The 13343-nt window shown below is 41.3% G+C and overlaps 1 protein-coding gene across 1 annotated transcript in view; it reads left to right on the forward strand.

The window, feature by feature from the left end:
• Positions 1-13343, forward strand: part of VPS41 (VPS41 subunit of HOPS complex) — a 185476-nt gene that overhangs the window by 38141 nt on the left and 133992 nt on the right. Inside the window, exons 3-4 of the mRNA XM_047842845.1 lie at positions 3069-3176; positions 9216-9293. Coding sequence (XP_047698801.1) covers positions 3069-3176; positions 9216-9293 — 186 coding nt within the window. The remainder of the gene's footprint in view (positions 1-3068; positions 3177-9215; positions 9294-13343) is intronic.

The raw sequence follows: 13343 nt of genomic DNA on the forward strand, positions 1-13343 counted from the left end.
CAGGCCCAGCACAATCATTTTCCTTTTACTTACTTTTTCTTTTTACTAGGACGTGCCTAGGTGTGATTTTCTTCATATTTATCTTGCTTGGGATTACAGAACTTCTTGAATTTGTGGGTTGATGTCTGTCAGTTTCAGGAAATTCTCAGTTCTCTCCTATTCTCTCCTAACCCCTGGCTCATTTTCCTTATTCTTCTGGGACTGCAGTTAAAAGTGTTAGCCCTTTTCACTGTGCTCCACATATCTCCTATCCTTTTTCTGTATTTTTCATCCATTTTTCTACTCTGGCTTCCCTTTGGAGATCTATTTGACCTGTTTTACACTTCAGTAAGCCTTTCCTTAGCTTTGCTAACCTTCTGGTAAGCCATCTGTTGCATCTTAGTTTCAGTTTTAAAATTTCTACTTGATTCTTTTTTACAGATTATAATTCCCTGTTGAAAAATTTTCTCTTTCATCTGTCTTCTCCATCTTCTTTTATGACCATACTAATCATAGTTACAGTAAAGCCCTTTTTGATGATTCCAGGTCACCTGTGGGTCTACTTTTATGGTCTTTTCTCCTCTTTGAGTTTTAGTCACTGGGTCCTATCTTGTGGCATACCTTGTCATTTTTTTTTTAATTGATTTTGATATTTATTCTCATTATTGTGAGAATGGTAGAGGCCCCAGTACTTTCATACTCCAAAGAGAAGTTTTCTTTTTCCCAGGAGTCCCCTTGTCCTTTACTGGACAGATGGGTTGGGGGTTACATACCTTAATCCAGTCAGGGGTTGAACTGAGTCAGAGACACACTGAAGTTTGGGTAAGCTACTTTTTCATGTCGCCTGGGGACCTGGGGTTCCAAGTAACGTGTGGTGTTCATCAGGACCTCATTTGTTGGTAATTCCTGGACTCTAATTCTTATCTTCTAAGCATATCAAGGCAGCTGTTTTGTATTTTTGAGGCTTTGTGTTTAGCTTTTTAACCTCATGCCCCACATAGCTTTGGAAATTGGCAATTGTCTCATGGGGAAAGTTGGCTGTGTAACAGGCTTACTTCTCTGCCCCTCTCCTCCATTGGGGTCTTAGCCCCTCCAGTTTCCTGTTTTGTTACTTGAGTCCTACAAATGCCCAGAAGATTTGTGGCTTTTCCTACCCTCAGCGGTGGCCATCTTCCGAGGCAGAGCTTGGGTTCTCAGCCTCTTGTCCTATACCCAGAATCAGTAAATGGCTGGAGATTGCCAGCTCACCCTTCTGTGGTTTCTCCACCATCTTGGAATCTTGGCCCTTCTGGTTCAGGTTGCTTCAGCAGCCCTTTAATTGATGCCTTAGACTCGTGCTGTGTATTTCATTCAGCCCTTCTAGAGGCTTAGAGGTGGGAGCATTGGTGTGCCTGAAGCTATCTGAATGTTAGCGGGAAAGTGAGGCCTATACAATTACAGTACTTTTGAAGGGAATGTCAGTGAGTAGGTTGTTTTCATGAACTTCTGTTTTGGCCAGCTTTATCCTGTCACACTTATTGGTACATGCACATTTTATAGTTTGTCATTACATGTTGATACAGTAAAATAACATCTTTTCCTGAGTCCTCATAATACGTTTAAGTAATTCTCCTTGATTTAATTCAGAACCATTATAGGCCACATAGATTCCTAACTTTGTTCCATAACTGTGAGGATTAAGGATATCTTTTGTTGTATCAATAGTTAGGTTGAACATAGAAAGTGAGTAATAATACATACAAAACAACTAAGAAATTTTTCACACATTTAAAAAAAATTTTTAATGCATTAGGTTTATTCAGATGAAAGTAAATGGTACATTTTCTAACATAAATGATCATGGGTTACCAGTTTTTATAATTAAAATATTTTTTGATGTATGAATACAGTTTGTACATAAAATTTCCAATTTCCTTTCTTTGATTTTTTTTTTTGTAATTATATTTTTCTAACTAAAATGAGATATTCTCAAATCCAGCAAAAGTATTTATGGTCTTGAAATACAAAATCCACATCTTTAGAAGTTTATTGTATTCCTGTCTCACTGCTGTTTTTTGTCCATGACGTCAAAGTGACCAGTATTTTGCCCACACATCTTTTATTGGCATATATGGACGTACAGTTTTTGTATTTATTTATTTATTTATTTATTTATTTATTTGTCTTTATTTATTTTTGAGACAGAGAGACAGAGCATGAATGGGGGAGGGTCAGGGAGAGGGAGACACAGAATCCAAAACAGGCTCCAGGCTCTGAGCTGTCAGCACAGAGTCTGATGTGGGGCTCGAACTCACAAACCGCGAGATCATGACCTGAGCCAAAGTCGGACGCTTAACCGACTGAGCCATCCAGGTGCCCCTGGTTTTTTTTTTTTTTTTTTTTTTAAGTTTAGGTATTTATTTTGAGAGAGAGAGAGACTGTGCGAGTGGGGAAAGGGCAGGGAGTGAGGGGGGAGAGAATCCCAAGCAGGTTCAGCACTGTCAGCTCAGAGCCCTATGCAAGGCTCAAAGTCACAAAATCACAAGATCATGACCTGAGCTGAAACCAAGAGTTGGACGCTTAACTGTCTGAGCCTCCTAGGTGTCCCTGGGTAGGTAGTTTTATATTTAATATGCCAAGGTTGATTACTGTCGACGGTAAGTATGTATACTCCTGTCCTCAACTTTTGAATGTATTCTACTTGTGAAGTTGTAACAGTTGATGTACCCAATTGGAAAAAATGGAAACCTGAAGCTCTATTTTTTTTTTTTTAATTTTAATTAATTTTTTTGAGAGCTAGAGAGCACAAGCAGGTGAGGGGTAGAGAAGGCGAGACAGAATCCCAAGCATGCTCTGTGCTTCAGTGCAGAGCCCAGTGCGGGGCTTGAACTTGCAAACTGTGAGATCGTGACCTGAGCCGAGATCAAGAGTCAGACACTCAACTGACTGAGCCACTGGGGCACCCCAAAACATTAAGATCTTAACCTTTACCTATAGTTGTAGTTATTGACGATCATGGAGGAAGCCATCTCTGTTCCCCCTTAAGAATAATGTGTTTCGAGTCTATTTCAAATCTGTGATGGCTGTCATTTTCTCTGTTTTTTGTGTAGGAAGAAGAAAGTGAGGAGGAACCCAAACTGAAGTATGAAAGGCTTTCCAATGGGGTAACTGAAATCCTTCAGAAGGACGCGGCTGGCTGCATGACTGTCCATGACAAGGTAAGGTAGCCCTTGCAGAGGATTCTTCTCAAAGTCCTTTCTGTTGTTAAGTTTGTGTCTCCTCTCGACTCCTGATGATTTTGGTGGTGGCTTTTTCCAGTAATTGTATCTCCCTCCCACTCTTCCTTTCTTCTTCCTCTCCAACAGAAGAATGAAAATGACAACCAAAAACCTGATACGTATGTACACACATGCACACACACACACACACACACACACACACACAGAACACATTGCAAGGGTGTATCAAGTAGAATTTAGATGTGAAAGATTTCTAGCAAGTAGTTCTCGGCAGCTCTATCACTTTAAATTCTTCAAACTGTTAGTAGTAGAGTTGGGAAGTGTTCAGACTGGAAATCATGTAACACTCAGTGCTTTCATGATGGGAGGAGATGTTGCATCGGAGGTGTTAGGAATCATTAGAGCGGCCCCAAATGATTACTTACACATTTTATGGGTTAATACGTTCCACATCTGGGGCTCTGCCATAACAAAACCCCCACCAGCTTTGTGAGTCCCCCACCAGCACCCTTTGCCTCTTGTTGGACCAAAACAAAATGTGTTCTGAGGGGGCAGTATTGGAGGCCTGGCGGTTTGAGCCACTGTCCTCTTCTCCCCTGTGGGCCTCCACAAGTGAGGCAGTCTCCCCAACTCTGATCCATCCCCTGGCTTCATCCTGAATCACCTGTAGTGTTTCTTCATCCTCCTCCTTCCCTCTACCCTTCCTTTTGTTTTTAATGTTTTTTTCTTTTTGAGAGAGAAAGCTCAGAAGCAGGGGAGGGGCAGAGAGAGGGGGGGGGGGACAGAGGATCTGAAGTGGGCTCTGCACCCATAGCCGAGAGCCCAGTGTGGGGCTCAAACTCCCGAACTGTGAGGTCATGACCTGAGCAGAAGTCAGACACTCAGCCGACTGAGCCACCCAGGCTCCCCCTACCTTCCTTTTTACTTCAGGTTTCATCCCGCTGTTAATAGAACGCTTGTTCTCTCTTGCTTTAACCAGAAACCGCCTCCCTCGAGGCACCTCTTGTTGTGGCTGTCCCACCATCTACCCCTTCTCATTGTCGCCACCTTCCAGTCTGGCATGGTGACCACATCCCAGCCTGCTCGTCACCTTGCTTCGCTCGCTGAAGACTGGCCTTGCCATCCTTCTTGCGGGCCTTTTTCTTGATCTTAAATTTCAGTTTCCATGACTGCCCCCCAAGGACGCCTCCCCAGAATAGCGTGCCCGTTTATCCCGGTGCCTCGTTAACAGTTCCACCTTTTGTTCCATTTTTGCCAGAAGCTCGGCTCCCCCATCATGAGCGCCCCTTCTGCTCCCTCTGTAATCTCACATCTGGTTTTTGTTCTCTGTCCCATTTGGCAGCACCACAGTCCCTTTTGTCACCTAAGCTAAAGCTGGCTCTTCCTCTGCATCCACCCAGTCATTCCTAAGTCCTGGTGATTTTCTCCCTTCCCCTGCCTGTGCTCCCAGACCACTCCCTTTTCTAGTTTAATTTTTTTTTTTTTGATGTTTATTTATTTTTGAGACAGAGGGAGACAGAGCGCAAGTGGGGGAGGGGCAGAGAGAGGGGGAGACACAGAATCCGAAGCAGGCTCCAGGCTCTGAGCTGTCAGCATGGAGCCCGATGCAGGGCTTGAACCCATGAACTGTGAGATCATGACCTGAGCCGAAGTCAGACGCTTAACCTACTGAGCCACCCAGGCACCCTTCCCTTTTCTAGTTTAAACCCCTCTGCTGCCTGGTTGCCAGAATCATCTGTTGAAAATACAGGTTTAAAACCCTTGGGTGATTTTCACCATCTGCTACGTGAAGTCTCAACTCCTTCATGTGTGGCACGTGAGGCCCCCTGAGATTCTGCCCTCTCGTGTAACCGGCTTTATGTCTTACCCCTTTCTGCTGTATGGGTGGTATTCTGGTAGCAGCGTGTGGCTATTTTTACTCACACCCTCTCTTCTGCCCGGATCCTACCCCCATCCCACCTGCTCGAGTCTGTTGGTGTAGGCATTTGTCTTTTCTCTTTGGAACTTATGCACATGTTGCTTCGCAAATCCACAGCACTTCTTTCTACTAAAAGCAATCTTCCAGGGGTGCCTGGGTGACCCAGTCAGTTAAGCATCCGACTTCGGCTCGCATCATGATCTCACGGCTCATGAGTTCGAGCCCTGCGCCGGGCTGTGTGCTGACAGCTCAGAGCCTGGAGCCTGCTCCAGATTCTGTTTCCCTCTGCCCCTCCCCTGCTTATGCTCTGTCTCTCCCTCTCTCAAAAATAAACACTTAAAAAAAAAAAAATCTTCCAGAAATTCAAGTCCGATCATGTAATCCTCTGTAGAATTCTTTAGTGGTTTCCTGATGTCTTCATGATGTGGAAACCTTCTCCCACACCCTTTTCCTCACCTGTCTTTCATCTCCATAAATATTCAGATGCTTTCTGTTAGCCAACCTTTCCAGCCTTATTACCTGTCTCTTCCTTGGACTCAAACTGGATGCTCCCACCATGTAAAACTATTTGTCATTTCTTGACTTTGTCCTGCCCTTTTTTTTTTTCCCCAAACTTTATTTATTTAGACAGAGAGAGAGAATGAGAGGAGAGGAGCAGAGAAAAGGAAACGGAATCCCAAGCAGGCTCCACACCATCAGTGCAGAGCCCAACATGGGACTTGAATACACGAACCGTGAGATCATGACCTGAACCAAGGTCAAGAGATGAACACTTAAACGACTGAGCCACCCAATGCCCCGACTTTGTCCTGCTTTTTGTAGGACTCCATGCCTTTGAGCAAGTTGTAGTCACTCTGCCTAAAATGATCTTTACCGTGTCCTGTCCCATCAGCCTCAGGGTGTACAGTCTAACTCCTCCTTCAAAGCTCAGCGAGCTGACACCTGCTGTGTTCCAGAGGGTCTTAGAGATGCTCCCATTTTAGGCATACTCTTTAAACTTAATTAATCAGCCCTTTCAATCTACCTCCCTCATTATACCATCACCTTTGAAGTTACACCTGCTTATTATCGAAGCGTATATAGGTGTTTTTTGTCTGTTGAATGAACCTCTGGATGAAGTGGGGAGCACGGTTTGCCCGCCCAGAGACCACACTTTAACACCATAATTAACCAGGTTGGTCAAGGAGCCTTCTGACAGTGGGAACTGTACTCAGTACTGACTTTTAGAACATGCACTCTTAACATGATGCTCATGTTTCTATTTATGAAGCCTCTGATCCAGTTGAGAGTATCTTGGCTCTTAATTCTAGCCTTAGGTGTGCCAGTGATTGTTTCCAGGGAGGGCCTATCAACTCCTGGGGCCCTCACGTCGAGTTAAAGGCACTCCCTGCTCTAATATTTTGAATACTATAAAATGGTACGCGAAACATAGATGATTTTATACAGATGATCACATATGAAACAGGCTCCTTCTTATTTCCTTCGTGGGGTCTGAAGGACTGCTTAGGCTTTTCTTCTGCTTCCACAAAGTCTGCTCATTCAGAGTAAAAGCAGTTAAGCAGTTATTCCAGGGGATGGGATGGGTCAGAAGGATTGGATGTCCAGTCTGCTAGTTTATAAAAGGAGTCAAGTTTCTATAATTAAATATGGAAGGGACTAATTAAATTATGCTTATCCTTTGCCCATCCTGGATTTTAAGTGTTCCCAGGTTAAAAACGCATGGTTACAACAGCTCAAGGCTTTTAATGGCTGGAAAGAATCACATGAAAAACCTTTTTAAAAATATTTTTATTTATTTTTCAGAGAGAAAGAGAGAGACAGTGAGCAGGCATGGGCAGAGAGAGAGGCAGACACAGAATCCGAAGCAGGCTCCAGGCTCTGAGCTGTCAGCACAGAGCCTGACGTGGGGCTTGAACTTGTGAACCGCGAGATTGTGACCTGAGCCACCCAGATGCCCCTGGGAAGAATCACATTTAAAGGGTTTATGTTTACCTTTGTGATTTGTAGCCAAGTTTGCATTTTTGTTGTATTTTGAATAGTCTGAAGCATGTGTAAGGGAAAGTGTGACTCCTCGATAGTCTCAGTAGTTAGATTGTCTAAGACCTATACACTTGTCTTATCGGGCCTTTTTTTTTTTTAAGGGCGCACGTAAAGTATTTATTTCTAAAAGGCAGCAGCAACAATTGATCTAATCCAAATGATGAAATGTTTTAGTAAACAAAAGGTAGCTTGTCCTAGAAACTGCTGCATTTGTGTTCAGAAGTGTTCTAAAGTAATTATGGTTTCAGGTTGAAACAGGAAAATCAAAATAATTACGTTTTCTTTCTATCTGAAATATTAAGTGAATGAAACTAGCAATTTTGAAAGAAAGAAAAAGGGAAGGAATTAATATTTGGGTGCTCTGTATAGAACCTTTAAAACTTTTGATAAAATCAAGTATAATTGGAAGTTCAAGAATGGCCTCCACAGAGGTATTGCAGAATCATCCAGTGTTAAAGCAGTTTAAGGATCCAAGCCCCCTTAGTTTTCTGACAAACTAAATACAGTATTTATGAGGAGAATCAATACCGTCCAGTACTTGGGGCCCAGTGAGCTTTTAAGACTCATTGTTTCACCATAGACCGCTGCGGAATGAAGCGGAGTATTTGTTTTTAGCTAGTAGTATGTGGGTTTTTTTCTATTCAAATACTGTCCGAGTGTCACTGTGGAGAAAAAATTACAAGCATCTGAGCCATCTGAGTCCTCTGTTTCTGATTAGAATGTTCTTTTGCTTTGGAGGCAACGTCCCGGTTTGGTTTAAATATTCAGACTAATTTCCCCCTAGAATTACCTCTTGCCCCTTCGTTTGCAGGGCCCGGGCATCCGCTTACACCAGGCTGGCTGTCTGCCCTGGATGAATAATCGGCACGGCACCTGGTGCATTCAGGCAGGCCTGTGCGGCCAAATCGTCATACCTAGTTATGTCTGCACACCTGATGTTTTATTAACCAGTATTGATTTTTTTACCCGGGGGACTTTTTTCTTCCTGAAAAAAGGCAACCTTGCAGGAGTGAAAGGCATTGCAGGGGATGAATTTCTAATGAGCCCCTTCTCTCCCTTTTTGTGACTTCTCTTTAATGTAGCTTCATATTTTAAATGAAATTTCATTTTCAGCAATTCCATTTTGATAAAATCCTTTTAAACCTTGACTTCCTGTAAGGTTATTTTTATAAACATTGTGCTGCTTGGCTAAAACGCTTAGTAGTGACTGTAAATTTCAGCATTTCATTATAGGTTGCAACAAAGCATGCTCACATGCAATGAAAGACCTAGAATTCGGAACATTTGAGTAATGGGGAAAGGAGTAAAATGGAAGAAAAAAATCTCCTGTTCTATTTCAGGTAGTTCTCAACTTTCTTCAGGTTTGTTTAGGGTTGGTTCAAAGAATTAAAGGAACGGTGGGAGTCCAGAACTTTCTCCTACCATAAACTGAATACGTAGTTCAGCAGTTATTTTGTGACGGGAAAGGGTTCTTTTTTGCATTAGGATATAAACATCTGTAGTCAGTGTTACCCACTAACTTTTGTAGAGCATCTAATGCTAACTGATGATGTAAATGCTTCTGAGCTTTTCATCCCCCAACAGGACTCAGATTTTGCTTCCTAAAAAACAGTACTCTGTTGTTTGTGCGCATGTACATATATGTTTGTTAAACCCACATGATAGCACAGATTTACACATTTGCCATAAATTAAGGGGGGTTTCATCATTTCCTTTTGACTTTGAGCTCAACTGTAGGTTGTTCGTGCTTTCCCAGCTGCATGTGAATTTGCTGCCCCAGTCCGTCAGGCATTGTGTACAGACCGCAGACACACCATTAGTCGTCAGTAGATGAGGGTCGTCATGAGTCATTCTGACAGCCAGCGTGCACTCCTACGGCAGTCAGCCCTGCTCTCTTCTTTCCCTGAAGCTGGAAACAAGCCTCCTCCAACGCGTGCGCATCTTACGAGGCACTGCAGAGATCACTTACGCATTCAGAGTGTCGACTTTGAAATTGGTTTGATTGCTAAATGTGCGTTGGTGGGCTCACTAATAAACTCCCCCCTCTGTTCTTCTTGCAGTTTTTGGCACTGGGCACACATTATGGCAAGGTTTATTTACTTGATGTCCAGGGGAACATCACTCAGAAGTTTGATGTAGTAAGTATACGGTGTAAAATAATGTATGAGCTAAATAAACTTCATGCTGAAATTTTATGCTTTACATTATTAATTTTAGCAGTGTAATAGTATAAAGAAAGGGTCTCTATCAATTAAATCAGAGTGCTTAAATGTAACTGAATTTTATAGTATGCTAAAAATTATAACGGTGAACGTAAAAGGAAAGAGGTCTATATATATACATACATTTTATGTTTTGGCTGAGTATCTTTTGTATATAAACTGCATTTAAAAGTTAATTTTTATAAATCCATTGAATTGTAATTCTTGAGTTGATGATACTCATCCCTTTGGCTTTGAATGGTATTCAAAATATTTCTCTGTGCGTTTTAAATTAGAACAGTGTGGAATATCTAGGCGAGTTGTTATTTAAAAAAAAAAAACTTCTTTTATTAGTGAATACTGATCTTAATTTACATATCGGGGGAGGTTGTAGAATCCTTAAAGTGTAAAGCCCTCTCATTTGGTCGGTGGTAAGCATATGCCCCACCATCTTCTCTAGATGCCAGATGTAACTGAAGATTGATCGGTCACCTTGCTTGTTCAGGTTATCTCTCCTAGATACATAAAGCTAGTATTTTATGTGAATGTTTTCATGCTTGGTCCCTTAGGGGATTATACGGATTGAAAGTGAAGAGCGAAGCTTTTTAATTTATTAATTTTGATTCGGAATCATTGAGGATGAAGGAAATGTTGAATCTGAAGCTGGATTTTGGTGTTTAAGATATACCTTGAAAGCTTCAAGAGCGCCCATGCTACTGTGAATGTGAACACTTGGGGTGAACGGGGTGCTCGTTTTAAAGGGCGGATATTACTTTTTCAAAGAGTGCATCAGCACCTGTTGAAAGATCGATTGTAAGGGATTGGTGTAGTTTACAAAGGAGCCCACAGTTTCTGATTTGGGCACATTGTGTCTGAAAGGAATAGGTTCCTTTGTTTTACTTAAAAGAGACTGAACCACTGAATGTTGATGGATTCTTTTGGAACAGTCCACGAAAGGGACTCGTGTGCACTAATCATACTAAGATATCAGGCAAATTGTGGGTTCTGGTTTTTCTTCAGCATCTTTCAGACCAGAGGAATATACTTTTGATCCTCCCTATACCTCTTGGACACCCATCTTGGTGACATAAGCATCTGTTCTTTCAGTTGCCCTCCATTAAAATGTGTAGTTGGTGCTGGGGAGAGCTCTTTTTCGTCGTGGTACCTGCATCTCCTCATCTATAAAACAAAAATGAACACAAACAAAACAAACAACAACAAAAAAATTCCACCTTTCTGGTCTCTTGAACCTCCTGCTCCAGTTTGATTACCTGACACTGTGCTTCTAAATCAGTCTCTTTTAAGTATTGTATAGAAATTGCAGTGCTTAGGGCGCCTGGCTGGTGAGGTCAGTTAAGTGTGTCCGACTCCCATTTGGGCTCAGGTAGGTCATGATCTCCCAGTTCGTGGATTCGGGCCCCTCATTGGGCTCTGTCTGTCAGTGGAGGAGCTTGGGATTCTCTCTCTCTCTCTCTCTCTCTCTCTCTTTCTCTCTCTCTCTCTGCCCCTCCCCCATTCTCTTTCTCTGTCTCAAATAAATACACTTAAAAAATTGCAGTGCTTGATTGCTGAGGATTATGGGCATACCTGCTGGTTCAGTTGCCAAAAGAGAAACCAAGAAAAATACTGTAGGAGTTTACTCATGTGTTTGTTCACTCATTCATTCATTCATTCATTCAGTCCTGTGTCTACTCAGTATAAGCCTTCACTACCTCTTCTCTCTTGTCAGTTGTATCCAGTATATCACGTATCCTCTTTCAGGTAATTTGTGGTGTCATCTCTAAATTTGCCCACAGCTTTTTTCTTTTTTTTTAATATCTTTCCATACGACATCTTCGAAAAAAAAATGTTTTCTAGAACCTTGCCTGCCCCCCTCCCCCCCCTTTTTTTTTTTTTTTGGCAAGGAGGGAAAGATGGTTTGGTGGTATTTTGTTTACCTTCCCAAAGAATTTGATAATCTTCCGTATTAAGGTTTTTCATGAGACCCTGGCTTCTTCATGATCATTACCGTATTAGGCATATGACTTTCAGGTGACAAGTTTCCTATTGTCCTCTTTTGAAAGGAGCCTTAATGTACAGCTTTTCATCTGAGTTTTTTCTTCTAGTGTTTTATTTTTCTGTTTCTGATGATGTGATTGCTTTGTGGGTCTCTGTATCACTTTTTTTTTTTTTTTAAGTTTATTTATTTTGAGAGAGAGAATATGTGTGTGTACCTGAGCAGGGGAGGAATTGAGAGAGAGAGAGAGAGAGAGAGAGAGAGAGAGAGAGAGAGAGAAGGAGAAGACAGATTGAGAGAGATAATCCCAAACAGGCTCTGTGCTGTCAGTGCAGAACCCATGAACCATGAGATCATGACCTGAGCCGAAAGCAAGAGTTGGACACTCAATTGACTGAGCCACCCAGGCGCCCCTGTGTCACTCCTTTTAAAAAAGGATTCTTTCAGTAAATACTATGATGCCTTGAATTTGCCGGTTTTCTTCGAATGTAATGATTGCTGTTTTAGTCCAAAACTTCATTCTTCATTAGAAATGCAGTGAGAGTGAACAAATATTTTTAAAAATTAATGAATAAACACTCCTGACTTTAGTTTTCAGTTCTAAGTGAGAATAATTTAAACAAATTAAAATTAGAGAAAATAATACCTCACATTTGCATAACATTTATTTTCTCCAGAAAGATCTCTTTACCCCATTCAATGCATTTTTGGTTTTGATTGCAGTAGTTTCGTTTGGCAGGGGGGTGGGGGCACGGAAGGATCTCTTAACAAAGTTTCCCGAGTGATTGTGCTGTTTGAGCTGGGATGGAATAATAGATGTCTAACTTTACTTTAAATACGTATGATGTAAAATAAAATAATGAAATAAATCATTCTGCATGTTGAAGAAAGGGATTTCTCTGCATTTCCACTTGCAGATATATATTCATGACAACTGAATGCTGTATTTATGTACACACACACACACACACACACACACACACACATGCACACACAAAATGTATATAGAAGAGTGTTAGAGTAGCTCAATTCATAATAACTCCAAACTAGAAACAACCCAGATATTCATCGGTGGTAGAATGGATAAGTAAATTGTGGTAGATTCGGAGCACTCGGAAAGAATAAACTGTCTATACATGTAACAACATACGTGAATTGCACAGATGTAATGTTTGGCCAAAGAAACCAGACACAAATGTGTACGTGTTGTAGGATTCCTTTTACGTGATGGTCAAGAAAAGGTGAAATTAAACTGTGGTGCTAGAAGTCGAATATTATTTGACCTGGGAGAGAGCACAGGAGAATCTTCTGGAATACTGATGATAATCTCTGTCATGATGGTTTTCCATATACACATACACATACACACACACACACACACACACACACACACACACACAGGTATTTACACACAGGTAAAAATCACTGAACTATGTATTTGAGGTTTGTGTTCATTAGTCTATGTGAGTTATACCTCCCATCACACGCACACGCACACACACACACACACAGACACACACACAAACAGAAATACCTATACACTTGTCTGTATCTTTGACCTTGAGCAAAACTCACATTATCCTTTGTTGAAACAACCCTTTCTTCTCAGTTCTAAATACCAGTAAATTTAAGTTATTTCCTGTTCAGGGATTTTTTATATGAATGGATCATGCCTACAACTGTATATTCTTATACAATTACATAAAAATGTAGGTAGAGAGGATTCTGTGTTACCCCATCTATGACTGTTCTTTTGTACTTTTAGATGTGGATTTTGCGATTTCAGAACACTTAAAAGAGTATTCAGGTGTTAATGTTTTAACCACATATGTGGTTTTTAGAGGTTATTTCTACATATAACTTTTTGTTAACTCAGACTTAAGTGATAAAGTTCACTTCGTAACTCCCAGAGTAAAATGAAAATAGGCCTCGCTTCTCCTATAAAAGTGCTCAGGTTGCTAAGAAAACTGCCTTTAACATAACATAGATCA

Source organism: Prionailurus viverrinus, chromosome A2, assembly GCF_022837055.1.
Source record: "Prionailurus viverrinus isolate Anna chromosome A2, UM_Priviv_1.0, whole genome shotgun sequence".
In the NCBI taxonomy this organism is placed as follows: domain Eukaryota; kingdom Metazoa; phylum Chordata; class Mammalia; order Carnivora; family Felidae; genus Prionailurus; species Prionailurus viverrinus.